The sequence below is a fragment of the Ascidia mentula genome, chromosome 9 (assembly GCF_947561715.1).
Source record: "Ascidia mentula chromosome 9, kaAscMent1.1, whole genome shotgun sequence".
Lineage (NCBI taxonomy): Eukaryota > Metazoa > Chordata > Ascidiacea > Phlebobranchia > Ascidiidae > Ascidia > Ascidia mentula.
The window spans coordinates 13,308,437-13,323,165 of NC_138574.1; the positions used below are offsets into that span (position 1 = coordinate 13,308,437).

General features: G+C 37.9%; 2 protein-coding genes across 2 annotated transcripts; both read right to left on the minus strand.

Moving 5' to 3' along the window:
* Nucleotides 1–2,756: 2,756 nt before the first annotated feature.
* On the minus strand, nucleotides 2,757–5,784 carry LOC145914225 (cation channel sperm-associated auxiliary subunit theta-like). Its single transcript, XM_083002017.1, has 5 exons — nucleotides 5,676–5,784; nucleotides 4,744–4,900; nucleotides 4,348–4,509; nucleotides 3,413–3,553; nucleotides 2,757–2,877 (listed from the first exon to the last, which is right to left on the minus strand). The coding sequence occupies exons 1-5, from the start codon at nucleotides 5,782–5,784 to the stop codon at nucleotides 2,757–2,759; spliced, it is 690 nt and encodes a 229-aa protein (XP_082858143.1).
* Nucleotides 5,785–7,174: 1,390 nt separating this feature from the next.
* Nucleotides 7,175–8,990, minus strand: LOC145914140 (uncharacterized). The gene is made up of 4 exons (XM_083001920.1): nucleotides 8,775–8,990; nucleotides 8,281–8,471; nucleotides 7,875–8,042; nucleotides 7,175–7,618 (listed from the first exon to the last, which is right to left on the minus strand). The coding sequence occupies exons 1-4, from the start codon at nucleotides 8,887–8,889 to the stop codon at nucleotides 7,574–7,576; spliced, it is 519 nt and encodes a 172-aa protein (XP_082858046.1). The 5' UTR covers nucleotides 8,890–8,990; the 3' UTR covers nucleotides 7,175–7,573.
* Between the last annotated feature and the right edge of the window lie 5,739 nt (nucleotides 8,991–14,729).

The window sequence follows — 14,729 nt, forward strand, 5'->3', positions numbered from 1 at the left end:
TTTAAAATTTAATGATATTTTCAAAAATGATGAAAATACGATTTTTATCAAAGACATTTCGATGACAAAGTAATTATTTGTACGTAACACATACGATGGATGGCTGTTGAAAGAAATAATCCCACAGTTCAAGAGACTTCAAACCATAAGCTTGATAGCTTGAGAGTATGTCATAAAACGAGATGGGATGATGTAATTTCAAGCAGGTCATTCACCTCGCTGTATACTCCACCAAGATTGATTGAACAAACAACAAGTTCCTGTTGCGCAAATATACAAAGCTCTTGAGGTGACGATTAGGCGGGCAGGGCAATACGACTTGTTTGTTTAGGAATTCGACGAAACCGTTTATTTCTTTGCTGCGTCACAGTAAACGTTTTTGACATAACAATCGCAATGACAATTTCAATAAATCAACGTGATTGGCATGTATATTCTGAAGACTTATTGCCGATTTTAATTGCAACTTACCTATTATGAAACTCAAACCAATATTAAAGTTTTGGGTAATCAGCTGCATATACACGAGATACGACTATCTTTCCAAATCATCTTCTACCAGACTCAATGGATATGATTGATTGAGAACTACATAAGCAGCCACTGGGTTGTACTGGGTGGAATAAGATATTATCCAATGGCGCGCAAGGTTCGTAATTTGCCAGCTGGTATACCCTGGTGTCAGGAAAAAAACGTATGACGTTATTGTTGTGAAAATATTTTCAAAGGACAGGAAATCTTGGGGAAACGTCACTGAATTAGGCGACAACTGATGTCTATCCACAAAGATTTATTTTCAATGTAGTTTATATCCCGCGGTTGTGAGAAACGTTTTTATTGGCTAGTTGCCGTTGTCGTGACGACGGATGGATGTTTAAAAATGAGTGATAACAATTTCGGGCACAGTAGCAGACTCCGGGTGTTTGAACAGGTGCTGATAAATTGGCTGTATATTTATAAAGTATATCATGGGATTACAGATCTGTTTCATGAAGAAGTATATGAAATACACACCAGAATCCAATACAATGAATGCGTTTGGTATAATCTATACAAGCATATTTTGTTTAAAACCTTGTTCAAAGGAAAATAAATCCATTAAAAAAAGTTTCCTCGTAAAGGTACACTCACATTGTAACAAATGCGCGCGCCATCAGTTATTATCTAACGTACATGACCACAACGCTCATTTGAATCCAATTTACATTCCAACGACGCAGTACACGTACAGACTTTACAGCGTTCTAGATTCAACTGATGTATAATTGTCAGTCAAACCAGGTGCCGTAATTAAGGTAATAGACTTAATGGTAAATAATTGCTACTATTGCTACATTGTGTACGTACGCTTGTGTATCTTTGCTACTCTTAACAATGGCAAGTTGTTTACGAACAAATTTCCTCACCGGACAGAAGTACAACGTCATTGTTTGGTCATAAACAAGTAATAATGGTACTGTAACGTCATAGGGGACACGCAGGTGACCAGAATTAATTTGGTATGACAGGACGTTTAATGGCATTAAGACGTATTCGTCAAGGTGTCTGATTTTCTGTGATTCATAAAATTAAGGTAATTCACGCCAGGGATTTTTGTAACGTGACTTTACTGGGGTTATTTTGTGCTAACTATGTCAGTACAGACTGTCTGACATTTAAAAAGAATGTAAAAGAGAACAGAATGACATTACACAGTTTGAAAACCATGCAGGTGGGTTATACTAAACAGACACAAACGCAATCAAAACGTCATTCCAAGAGAGGCCATGTTAACGACGGGATTTTGTTGCAATGCTTCAGGTATAATAACTTTGAGCTGATACTTGCTCGTTTGAAGTAACTACAACCGATTTGTATCGAATTCGACTCGAACGTGAACTACGATCTCAGAAGACAAGTTATCGCCGCTTCAAAAGACGCCACAAATCACACACACAAGGCTCCCTACTTTGAGGTGGGTATCACCGACGCTGCAGCGATAGCACGCTAAGCGAAATGTCAAGAAGTACGACATCACGGCACGCAAGACTGGGGGTAAATTTGTTTGGGGTGGTTCGCTCGTGGAAAGGAACCTCACCCAGCTGAATAGGGTCTAGTTACCAGTTACAGGCCACTGGATGGGCACAATGATACTGGGGTAAGTTGGTAACCCCTGGAGGCAGAAATGGGGTTTGATTTGACAACATGAGCCTGTCTGGGGGGTGATTTGTTCGTGGAAATGTGGGTTTAGTTAAGACTGGGCGCATGCCGCAGTGTGTGCCCGTGTGTGTGTTGGAAACAGAGTGTCGGTATTTCAGGGTTGTTTGGCAACACCACGCCTACTGTTAGGTCGTCAACCACGCAATATAAACTCAAGAGGAAGGAAAAAAACGAACCTGGAACGTTAACTTGCTCAGGTAAATGGTGTGGAACTGCGGTTTGTGGGTTTATGAAATGTTTACGAAGTAGCGAAAAATAGGTAGTACTATTCGGTCGCTTCAATATTTTGTAAATATACAAAGCGCTTCTTGTTTTGTGTCTCGCAGACAAGCCATGCTGAGCAGACGAATAATGTAAACCAAGCTTTCCACAAAATCATAGGTGTCTGAACATATCAGACGGAAAATTCAAGCAAAACGGTACAAGATCTTCCCTTAGCGATATATTTACGCCATAACGATTTACTTTTACAAAACGTTTCCGACGTTTTAAACAAAGATGCAGAAGTACAATCCTTCTGTGAGGTTGCTTTTATTTTAAGTTTAGCACAAAAATCTTCAATAAAACGCATCCAAGGTTGCTCTGGCGATGCTGACTCGCTTTGCACGCAGCGGACGAGCTTGCTTGAGTGATGGACGCATGTAGAATGTTTTAGGGTTGATATGGCGAACGATGTGGCTATCAACGCATATGGCTGTTACGCTTTTAAATGTTACTTTTTTATCACACCGGGATTCCAACCCAGCCTGTACTGGTCACGAAACACAACTAGGTATTCTACTTGGTACATGGGTGGAACACCATAACTGCTGTTGCTATGATCACCCTATGCCTTTGGTTTGCTATGCCTTTGGTTTTTAAATATTTCTGTTCATGTATATACACAGACTCGATAGCGCCAACTAGCGTGCATAGACATACTACTATTTTGCCTCCAGTCGTCTGGTGAGCAGCAAACATAACGCTAAACAACTGCGATACGTATTTGTTCGGAAATCGCAAAGTTACAGCGCCCACTTGCGGTCACCAACTATGAATGTGCAACATGTTTATACCAAAGAAAATATTTTCTGGTATTTCCAGTGGAAAAGAATCAAGGTTGCACAACAAAATATTCTTATTTAAAATGACCACAGGATTTTTAAAACTGTCGCAATGTTTGAAACTTCCAAATTCATCTCAAGCACAAATAAAAACAAATCTACGTACTTACCGGATCGAAACGTCATCAGAGTCGAAATAGTTGATGTTCATTCGGTAGGCGAGTTTTTTTGCCAAGTTTTCAAGCTCAGTTTTGTTTTTCGTCATCGATGTGATTTCTTGCTCTTCTACGTGAAATCCGTTCAACACCAATCTGGGATAACACAAACAGTGTAAGTGCAACGCCTGAGAAAAGGCGCTGACAAGCTTGCAATCGCGACATGCGTTTTGTGCCTCAAGAACACGAACACACTGATATCAGTCTGATGAGAACTGGATAGTTTTAACACTGTGTAACCTAAGACCAAAATCATTTTTTTAATAAGAGTAGTTAAAAAGTGCATGATTTCCGATAGGTTTAAAGTAGTGTTACATATTTTTTGAACAATGTGTTTTCAGTTTCAGCAGTATTAAGAATATGAAAGCCTTAGATCTTTTTAGCACTTAAACGTATGTAATTAGAAACTCCAGAATTTTTTTTATCTTGCATGGTTCAACCTCAATTCGACTCTAGCGTTTTTAAGCACTTTGTATCATTTCTTACTGACGCAACGCGATCCCAAACATATGGTAAAGTATTGGAGAATATACTTGTATACTCGTTAACCACGTGGGGTAGCATGCTCAATTATCTTGCTTGCCAAACTCAAATATGTACGAGTCCATAATTGTGACATCCAGCACTAACCTAGGTATCCGTAAAACCGTCCAAGACACCCAAGTTTCAAGAATTCTTAGTGCAGTAAAAAATAAAACAGGACCGAACAATTAAAATCAAAACAGATCAAGGCAGTTACGCAACTTCCAACAACCAATAAAACCAACAGTAAAGTGGTCAACGCTAAAAACGAAAAACGCTGCCGTGACTGCAATTTGGTCCGAGGCAAAATGAACAAATCCATCGCTAACTGATATTTCGCACTCTCAGTTTACTGACTAATAAGCTACCTGTAGTAGGACGAACCGTTGCTGCTGTATTGGCTCCGAAGTCTCAGGTAGATGTTGTGAATATCGCCTTGAAACATAAGTTGGCCACCAACATAGAAATAATAATTCTGTCCTTCTTTTTCGATCACTATGCGGCGCACCAGGAGGTTAAAGTAAATTATTCTGCAAAGAAATTCTTATTCAAGAAATGCTCACATAAACTAGATCTAACTTATTTGTGACCATGGGTTAAGGGATTAAATTTGTTGTAAAGGACTTTGGACAAAAAAGGATTGAAATCACAGCATATCTGATACCTCGAGTAGTTTTTTTGTCAACGTGAAACCGTAATTATTTGAGCTGTCACAAAACATGCGTCCTTACAACTCGTGAAAACATGCCAACTCTTACATTTACCGCAGCGACCAAAAAAAGACCAGGACAAAGAAGGTGTCGAAAACTTCATTGGAAAACTGCTGCATTTCGTTCCAGTAGATGGCGCCGCCGAGTCCGCTTACGAAGAGAAGAAGCAGACCGTGCCATAAACGTGAATTGCGAACTTCCATAATATATTCTGTGAATATATTAAATGCAGCAATGGAATTGTTTTAAATGAAACCCAAAAGCAATCATTGTACTGTAGTGCAGAGCATAGGCGTCGATTTTTTAACGTTTTGTAAAACAGGTTTTAGAAACACGCAAAAAACATTTCGTCAGTCGTATCGCCCTAAACATCAGTAAACGACGCAAATTCCGTTTCGTGTCACTTTGTTAAGTAACAATCCACAAGACACTTGTGTTTGTCCTGATTGTAACGGTGACAATACAGGTCGTTTGAAAGTAGCTTAACGCATAGTATAATATAAGTGTTTTTTCTAGCAATAATTTTTAATTTCAACGAAATCCAGGGGTGACAATACACACGTTCTCACCCCTGTTTGTTTGTGAGGGGTGACATGTCACCCCAGTTACCCCTATATCGACCCCTATGGTGCAGAGGGCTATTATCGTACAAAATGCATGGGGAACGTAAACGCATTATAAGAGAATTACAATAGAAATATATTTGGTAATATACACAAAGGAAATGACATATTTGTCTACGGTCGGATGCATATGGGAAATTGCGTGTTATGTGATGATGCATTTACAAAACACAAACAGTCGACAGTATTTCGAAATGCACCCATGAGCTAGCTTCCTCAACAAGCAGAAATAGTTACTGCGGACACGTTTTGTTTAAAGCTGCGTTTTGTAATGGCAAAATACTACATACTGCTTGTATGTGTTAAGTTATACCAAAGCACAAACTGGCGGTAAATATATAAATAATTAAAAAGTTGTTCAACCTTCTTCGGTTTCTTGAAATGGATAAATTGGATTCTGTTTGAGTTTCCGCTTTAACTCAACTTCTGCGTCTTCCAACATTCGGTTCCAGTTCAAATTTTCGCAAATCATTTTCAAACACGCGGGCATTTTGCAGGAAAAAGATTACAATGATAAAATACAGCAGCTTCGTGATTTATTATACAGTATGTAGAAATGGACTATCACAATTTTCCATTGTTGCGCAAAAAATAACAGAACAAACACCCATTATGACGTTTTAAAACAATTGAGTTTGACAATGAAATGCTGTCCTGAATTGTGTCATGCGCATTGCGCCATCTTTCCGTAGATAGAAACTGACGTAAACCTTTTGAGGCGTTTAATGGGTGTGTCTCACATTCCTAGAGTTTCATTGGTCAGTGGAAAATATGTCGGTTGAACGACAAAAAGGAAATCGTAGGGTTTTCAAAATCCGAAGAAGTAAAGTACTTTAACCTTGTGCCTTAATTTCTTATGGGAAACTTTAATTAAGTTACCCTAAAAGAGTTAACAAATGTATTGCGATATGTGTGCAAATTAATATCACAGAAATACACTAAAAGCACATTTCCAATTACGAAAACCAATACTTTTGTAAAAAGCATTCAACGACTGTTAAAATAAACGATTAACGTAAGGGTTTTAAAGATAAGGTTGACGACTATTCTGTTTTGCAAATTTGCTCGACGAGATCTTAACACGCCACTGAAATTACTTTGAAGCCACAGCTGGTAGGACAAACGTAAGATAACAAAAATTATGAATAGTTTTTTCCTATGGGCCATTTAGATTACGTGATTAAGTTAATCATCCTGTATTCCATAGGCATTTAGCCAACATATTTTGTACTACTGCATACCTTAGCCCGAGTAACAGCTAAATTTGAAACCATGGAACCCACGAAAGTATTTAGGTCACTTCCATCACAGCATCCTGCACGGTTCCAAGGTCTTGACTCCGGGCGCCCGGCATAGTTTAAGTGGCCACCAAGGCGCGCCAAAAATGCGGCGCGACCCAAATTTTTTACGCTGCACGATTGTTTACAAGATAAAATTCGCTCGACCAGCCTCGGGCAGAGGCCTGGAATTCTTTAAGACTGAGTATTGTTTTGCGCGTTCCTGCCTGCGCAAGGCTGCAGATAATCCCTGATTTTTTTAAGATCATCCTGTATAATTTTGACTGGGGACTTTTTAGGCAACTTTACCATTCAGAAAGTCAGCAAGGGTTTGTGTCCACCACATATTACTATATAAACGAAAAATTTTCGCAAATTTCAAAGAAAAATATTTTTTAGAAAAGTCCCGGGCACGATTTTCGTGGATTCATGGATAATTTAGTGTCTTGAACTGTTGAAGCACTAACACACTACCCAAAAATGCAAGGTATATGACGTATACAGTAACCATTTTGACGTATTTTTATCTATTCTTCCAATGGGCTACTACACAAAATTTCCAAGGCACGAACAGTTTTGAGGTAAGACTTTATTTGCAATCGAAAATAAACATACACACGTGCTCAGTAACCTAAAACGATTCATGGTCAAGACAACAAAAGCATCTCAGAAAGCGTATCACGTGACCTATCATACCACAAAGTACACGTATGACGTCATCAGTAACTCAAACGAACAGTTAGTGAAGCGCGGTTAAGTGGATTTGGAGTCGCGGGCTGTGGAAGCGTATATTTATAGGCTCGCGTTGTGGCTTGCTTGCAAGACTTTTTCCAGCCAAAAGTTTGCAACAGTAAAAGTTGGCGCTTTCACCCAAATTGGGGAGCGTGATTTCAGTACAAGTAGTAATCGTGTTTTATTGCATTTAGAATGTTGTCGTTTGGTTTTGAAAGGGTTACGGACAAAGAAATTAAGTGCAGTGTTCGTTTAATCGCTGCTCTTGGCCTGTTCTGGTTCTTCACCTGCTGGTTCCTGTAAAAATAAATGTCGTAGTGAATAGTAAAGCATTCGTCTGCCTTGAATTAGCTTCAAACACGCCAGCGTTAAATTTTACGCTTGCACCGATCTTGTAGAGCCTTAAATTGGCGCAATAAGTTCCTGATAAAAAAGATAAAAAAGATTCCGTTCCACGTTCTGATGATAAAAAAGCAACCAAAATTTCCACACGATAAGTTTATGCTCTGATTAACGAACGTGGAGTAGAAATAATTCAATATTGTCTGCGTACCTCCTTTTTGCCATTTTCAACCACTGCGGGAGAAGCTTCATTGCAACACTTTTGTCCTCTTGTTGCCAAACCAGCACACACAAGTTGTTCGAAGTATAAGACTGTGACGATGATGGCGAGGACGAAGAGGGTGAGAGGTTTGGGAAGTGCCGGTTTCACGTTGAAGGTCTGTTCAAGGTCGTGGACAACATTAACTTTGACCAAAATCCGATCGCACACAAAAAAAACAATATTTTGCAACATCCAAATTAACTCAGAAAGAGTGATGGACGACCAGCGTCAGGGCGATCTTTTATTCACAATTTTGCAGAAATATTAATTTCGCCTGGACGGTTTCGTTGGTTTCTGTGCTTATTTAAATAGAATCTTTGCAACATTCGCATATGTTATTGACATATGCACTTACGTCGTAGACTCCCCAGGTCACAGTGACGACAATGTAGAGGGCGGTGACCCAGATGAGATGGCCCACGCGCCCCCAGCCGGTCAAGACGGTCTTGCCGAAAGCTCGGGTGACGTAATCAAAGAAGGTTGTAACCCACGCGAACACAGCCACCCAGAGGAGAGCCTCCCCCGTGTTTGCGACTCGGTGCATTCCTGCGCAAAGGGTTGAAAGACCGATTGGTGAATGTTTGTAAACTTTGCTACAAATTAATGCAAACGCGATTGCGGTATTTTCTCCCGAGGTCGGGGTCCGTGCGTTATTTTATGCGCGATAGTTTCTTTTTACATGCAAATGCATGAACTAACCCAGGTGCGTTTGCCTTGCCATGACAAAACATACCTACCTCAGCAAGATTGTCACAATTCAGCAATAGTTTTCAGACAAATAGTTATTTTACATTAGAACACAACGGGAACAACATTTTTGTATCCACAGCAAGTTCAAACAAAACTCACCATTGTTGGCAAGAATACCGAAAATGCCTCCGCCAGCAGCAAGGACGAGAAGCTGCCTCACTGCACCAGTGGAGGACAAATATGCCCCGTCAAGCTTATTAATGAAATCAAACATTTTGTCGTTTTATTACGGTTTTTGACGATACGAAGGTGCGACTGCTACTGTAAGGCCTTGCTCCGTCGATTACTCTCGTCTGTGGTGAATTCGATGCCCAACTAATTTCAAGCAAACTCCGCAAAGGGAAAAATTTCATTTATAGCGTTACCGATCACGTGACTTGCGGGCGTGGCGCGATCGCACAAAAAAGGGGAACGCGAAAATATTTCTGAACCGCGTTTGATTTCGTGTCCGCAACCATCTACGGCTCAGCTATTTTTCGGTCAAGAAAAAAAATGATTACGTCGGCCTGGCTTCGATGCTATGAAAAACTCGGGTTAAAAACATACGGAATTGAGCTTCTTCAGTCCCGCCTCGTGATAAAATTATATCTTATTGCGAACTTTGAAAAGAAACGGAATGTTTTTAAATGTTTAGGTCAACAAATTTACACAAGGCATATTAGAGAAAAGCAATGCAATTATCATTGAACTCTAGGCAGTAGTTTGCTGTGTTGCCATGTTATCAGGAATTATATTGAAACACACAATGCATGTAATACCGACAATTCAGCGGCTCGTTTCGTTCTAATGAAGCGTTCGCTGCGTTTTTCCTGTTTCCCGCTTTCTAAGCAAGAATACATTTCGGTATCTCATGTTATGTTGGCGTTGTAATACTCAATACGTGCATTTCGTACATTCTGTGCAAATGAAACCACCAACAATTTTGTCAACCGAATGTAATTTATACAAACTATTTTTTGCAAAACTGCGTATTTTGACACTTTCAAAAAGCATGAGCATCCATAAAAATATCAGAATTTTTTACACCACCGAACATTTCAATGAACATTAAATATCCACAGGGCCAAGTAAGAGTACTAAACAACAACAATTTGATGCAACAAGACCAAAGATTGCTGTTCAACCCAACTCAATGCAAAGTTGTTGTAGTTTTAAAAGTCGTTCCACAGTTAGATCTCGTCAGTGAAAGTTTGGTGGCAAGTATTACATTTTGAAAGAATAGGTCAAGCTTTAAGTAAAAGAGGCGTTTTTCGAATGAAACCGATAGATTCAATTTGACAACTACACAGCGAGATTACAAAATCCGAGCTTGCGTGAGACTAGAAACCATCCTTGGGCACAAACATCCAATGTTTCTCCTTTCCGCGTACGAAACTGGTGGACGATCAAAGAATCCAAAGCTCGCTTTAAGATTCCGCACCTGCTTTGAAAAACTCCTTCAAATTCGGCAAATCTCTTTTACGAAGACACGGTTGCTTGCGTCACTTAAAACAACTGGTTGAAATTAGTGACGATGCTTTGGGTTGTGTTGGTATAAAGGGCCACATGTCCTTGTTTTAAGCCTGGTGCGATCGCCCGGTTGCTTTGAAGGCGCGAAACGGGTAAACAGGGGCAATAATCTGAAAGTTTAAAGTGAACACTATTTCGTATTTATTTGAAAACGGCAAATATTGCAATAACATTAAATCCCTGGTAAAAAACGGAATTTTTTTTTTGTAAAAATGACTGCGTCTATCTGTGTTTTGAAAACAATCGCACACGATTTCGTTGAACCAAGTAATTTGACGCATTCAAGTTCGCCTTAATTTTTTTGCAGCGTCTTTTTTTACTCAGAGAAGGGTCCGTTTTACTCAGAGAAGTTGCTTTTAGTATGTAGAGAATTACCCAGCTGTCTGCCTGTCATACTGCGGCAGTGGCAGCGAAGCAAGGTTAGCAGCGGTGAAGTGCGTGGTCTGAAAGGCGGTTTAGTGATAATGTATTTTGCTGTCGATTTAATGTAGTTAATAATACTGATCTTTAGGAAGCATGTGGCGCTAAATGAAGGCGGCACAGAAATCCTACAAATGACAAAAAAATGTGCGATAAATATTCTCTTTGACTTTGAAAAGAGCGAAGTGGGCAAATATTTAAAACCAATTGTTGAAAACTAATCTCCACCCGCATTTACTTCCGACCACACTGGGATTCATGCCCTGGTCATGGGCGTTCGACCGTTGCTGCCAATTCCCGGACATCGCCTCGTCGGTGACCACTAGCGGCAAAAAATAAGCACTGAAAGCTTTTTTGTACAAAACGTTTCAATTCCATCGCCGTAATAAATATTGTTGACGTTACTTAATTTAGTCGTAATCAAAACTTAAAGGTGGCTGATAAAATGTCTGTAAAAATATTTAAATCTTGCGAAGTTAAACGACACGCTAATTTAGCGTGAAGTTCTGTTAATAGTCTTACGTTACTCTGACCAGTTATTTGCACAATATTGAATTGAAGGAAATAGCGCCATATGTCAAGGGTGAAATGGCTGACATATCTATTGCCAAAAATCAAAATACACGACTGTTTTAAGAGTAATGAGTGAATGCAGTTATAGTATGTATCCCATTTAAATACTGTTTTTCTTATTTAAGCAAACAGCATTTGTAGTGACCTGACGCCAATAGGTTACAATAATGTACAATTTTGCTCTCAGAATCGTCGTCTGTTTGTTCATCTTTGGAGCAACAAGGTGAGATATTGAAAATCATTTTTGATTTCCAAACATAAACTAATATTTTTGAGCTGTCTACAATCAGATTAGTTGCTGTTAAGCTTTTAAGTTTGTTTAATATTAACAACGTATTACTTTAACGAATCTTTCAGCATTCCCGCCCTCGCAAGAGATGAGAGATGATGAACTTTTAGGAGTGCAGTTACTCCTGGCTAATAACCACCGTCTTAAATGCTTACATACACTTTTTTATTTTTGTTCTCACCGAAATAAAGACCTATTTTATTTTTATTTTTTCAGATCAAGTCCATTGGATTCGTCTCGAACGTAAGAATTATTTTGTTTTGTGATCATTCTGTAAAGATTAAAACTATTACATGCAAATGTAAAAACCTTGTATCCATAGAAGCTCCATTACGTTTATTCAATTTCTACTTATGATTTCGTATAAGAATTAAAACAAAGAACTTGAAAGTATCGTCATAATGCGTCCTATTTGAATAAGATCTGATGTTTCTGACCAATTTTGTCAAACAAACTTCATTTAGACACGAGGTTTTTTGTATTGTAGTGGGCATTGTGAATTTTCCGTCTGTTTTACAGCAGGTGGGGTTGAAAAACATTGTTTGGGAAGAAAACCTCAATTATCTTCTCAAAGTATGCACAGTTTATTTTTTCGTTTCAGAAAACGATCCGAAGACAGTGTCCTGGTATAGTAAGTATATTTAAAATAGTTTGTACCCTTTTTCTGCATTTATTTCGAATAAAGAAAGACTCCAAATTTATACCTTGGTAAACAATGCGATAATTTTTACAAAGTTCTGTTTTGTTTCAGCGATTTTGGATACGAAACATCCGATCCAATGTAAGCAGATGTTTTTTGGTGTAAATACAACAATAATCTAAACTTCTTTGATAATTTATATTAATAAATAAATATTATTGCATGACCAGCCGTATAAAATATTGATAATATGCCTGGTAGCATCAGTGATGAATTGCTTGGAAAAGAATGAAGACATAAATTTGGTTTCTTACCAACTGTAAAAGTTTACAACGGCTCGACGGCAAAAAATTTTGAAAATAGTTAATTTGCTAATATGGATGTTGTTGCACCGCAATTTAATTATAAAGTACTTTTTTCAGGCGCAGTATTGAAAATTTTACGTGAGTACCATATTGATCATATATTAATAGACTATTAATATCATGTTACGTGTAACTTATATCAACAATATACATAAAAATATAACTACACGTAGTCACTTCAACAGGCAGTAGATTTGTCCCGCCATAAAATGCTACATGAACTCAATATTTTTATTATTTTGTTTTCAGAATGCATGCTGGGACACATTCATCTGGGTAAGTACCATATTAATCATATATTAATAGACTATTTATATCATGTTACGTGTAACCTTTATGAACAATAATATACATGAAAAGATAACTACACATAGTCACTTCAACAGGCAATAGATTTGTTCCGCCATAAAATGCTCAATGAACTTAGTATTTTTATTTTGTTTTTAGAATGCATATGAAAGATTCAGACGGGTAAGTACCACATACACCAATCTTGTATGAAAACCGTTTAGTTTGACGCCTTGAGTTGCGTGTGATATGGTTTAATAGTGTTAAGAACAACAATTTCTGACTAAGGTTCCGCAGTTAAAGAAACGTTTCTTTAACTGTGCGTTTGGTGTGTTGGGACTTTCCACATGTTTGTTGTGGGTGAATTATTTTTATTTTTAAACGTTTTGTTTTACCGAGTTAGGGTTGGTAACCACGCTTTCGATCGAGATATTTACCGAATTTTCGCTGTCGGTTGGCAATGATTTTTACGTTTTAAACAATTTTGTAAATTTTTATGCTGTTAAAAGTAATGATTTTTTTATTATTTTCCATTGCAGAGATTACTATGGAACGTACAGCATCATTCTTCCTACTAACGAGATTATGACCGTTATAATCACTAACGTCAATGGACCAATGCAATATACTATCACAAGAGAGTCACTCAATGTACTAGAGATGTCGTGAGTCTTAAAACGAAAAAAAATCGTATAACCTTTTGACTTTTAGTTTATCATTCAAATGTAACAGAATCTTACGTTCTGGGTCAATCCGTTGAGAGTTATGAAATTATTCTAAACATCAAAATTTGTGCTTTTATTTCAGGCACTTTGACTCCCCTCTTAAAAGGTTAGTATATACCAACAACGCGTTTTCCCGCGTTTTAATTATATCACGTGGATTCACAAGCGGTGTTAGCGGCCACCTTTTTCTATTTTCATGTATAGACGGATTTTGATGAAGGACTGATTATTAAAATGTACTTACGACTATATGGTATTTATTATCGAAAAATTTAGTGGACCATTTTGTAAAAATCACTATGTAATATTGAGGTGGATAACTATGCCAACAGTTCCTGTATGCAGCGATTTTCCCAAAGATTATTTTTGACGTAAATTAAATTACAAACAATATAAATCCATGATTGCTAATGGGTACACAATAAAGGTTGGAATACAATTTTCAGAACAATAAGTTTGAATACTCGACCACATTGTTTAGAAGGCGAACAATGTAATAAAGATAGGGGCGTTACAACTTACAGGGTTATATTTTTTAGATCTGCTCCATTGCTTGAAGATCAAGATCACAAGTAAGAAGTTTCGTGTTTTTGTAAAAAGTAATCGAAAAAATTAGTACAGATTGATACATTTACAATACAATGTTTGTTTATTATAACATGCCTTTATCCGGGCTCCGCATTTTTAGACCACAAAAAGTTGATTCTGGAATTTGCCAATAGTATAGGGAACATACAATTTCATAAAGGTTACTGGTAGATGACGCAACAGTATCAGCTTTGTATTAATAAGCGTGTTGTTTTATTGCAGATCATCCACGTATTTCAAATTGTAAGTATTGTGACTGATTTATTTGAGTACTCCCCATCTTTACCCACAACAAAAGTTTATCTTGCGTAAACAAATCAACAAAAATCATCAATAAACTGCACACTGCTTCGACACATTAGGTTTCGTCAGAGTGACTGGTGAATGACGACGGTCTAGCCATCCTACCGTTGTAAGTCGCCAATAGCTATGATGGGACCTGATAGGTGGAAACTGTTCATTCACTTTCCAAAACCACCAAAGAAAACTAGGAAACTGGAAATTCTTGTGCTGATTTAGTAATTTTTGTTATAAAACTTTGGTCGTTAGAATATATGTGTCACGTGTTTGATAGCCATAATGTCACCAGGAGATTTTAGTAATATCAACTCTTATCTTCTGAATTATCATCTTTATTTCCTTTCAGCATATTCAAGG

What these genes read in the sequence shown, in the direction of transcription:
- LOC145914140 (XM_083001920.1), bottom strand. Translation starts at nt 8,889, where the DNA reads ATGTTTGATTTCATTAATAAGCTTGACGGGGCATATTTGTCCTCCACT. An exon ending in CGGTATTCTTGCCAACAATG is followed by an intron (nt 8,472 to 8,774) that starts GTGAGTTTTGTT and finishes CCCTTTGCGCAG; the next exon opens with GAATGCACCGAGTCGCAAAC. An exon ending in TGACCTGGGGAGTCTACGAC is followed by an intron (nt 8,043 to 8,280) that starts GTAAGTGCATAT and finishes GACCTTGAACAG; the next exon opens with ACCTTCAACGTGAAACCGGC.
- LOC145914225 (XM_083002017.1), bottom strand. Translation starts at nt 5,784, where the DNA reads ATGATTTGCGAAAATTTGAACTGGAACCGAATGTTGGAAGACGCAGAA. An exon ending in ATTTCAAGAAACCGAAGAAG is followed by an intron (nt 4,901 to 5,675) that starts GTTGAACAACTT and finishes ATATATTCACAG; the next exon opens with AATATATTATGGAAGTTCGC. An exon ending in GTCTTTTTTTGGTCGCTGCG is followed by an intron (nt 4,510 to 4,743) that starts GTAAATGTAAGA and finishes ATTTCTTTGCAG; the next exon opens with AATAATTTACTTTAACCTCC.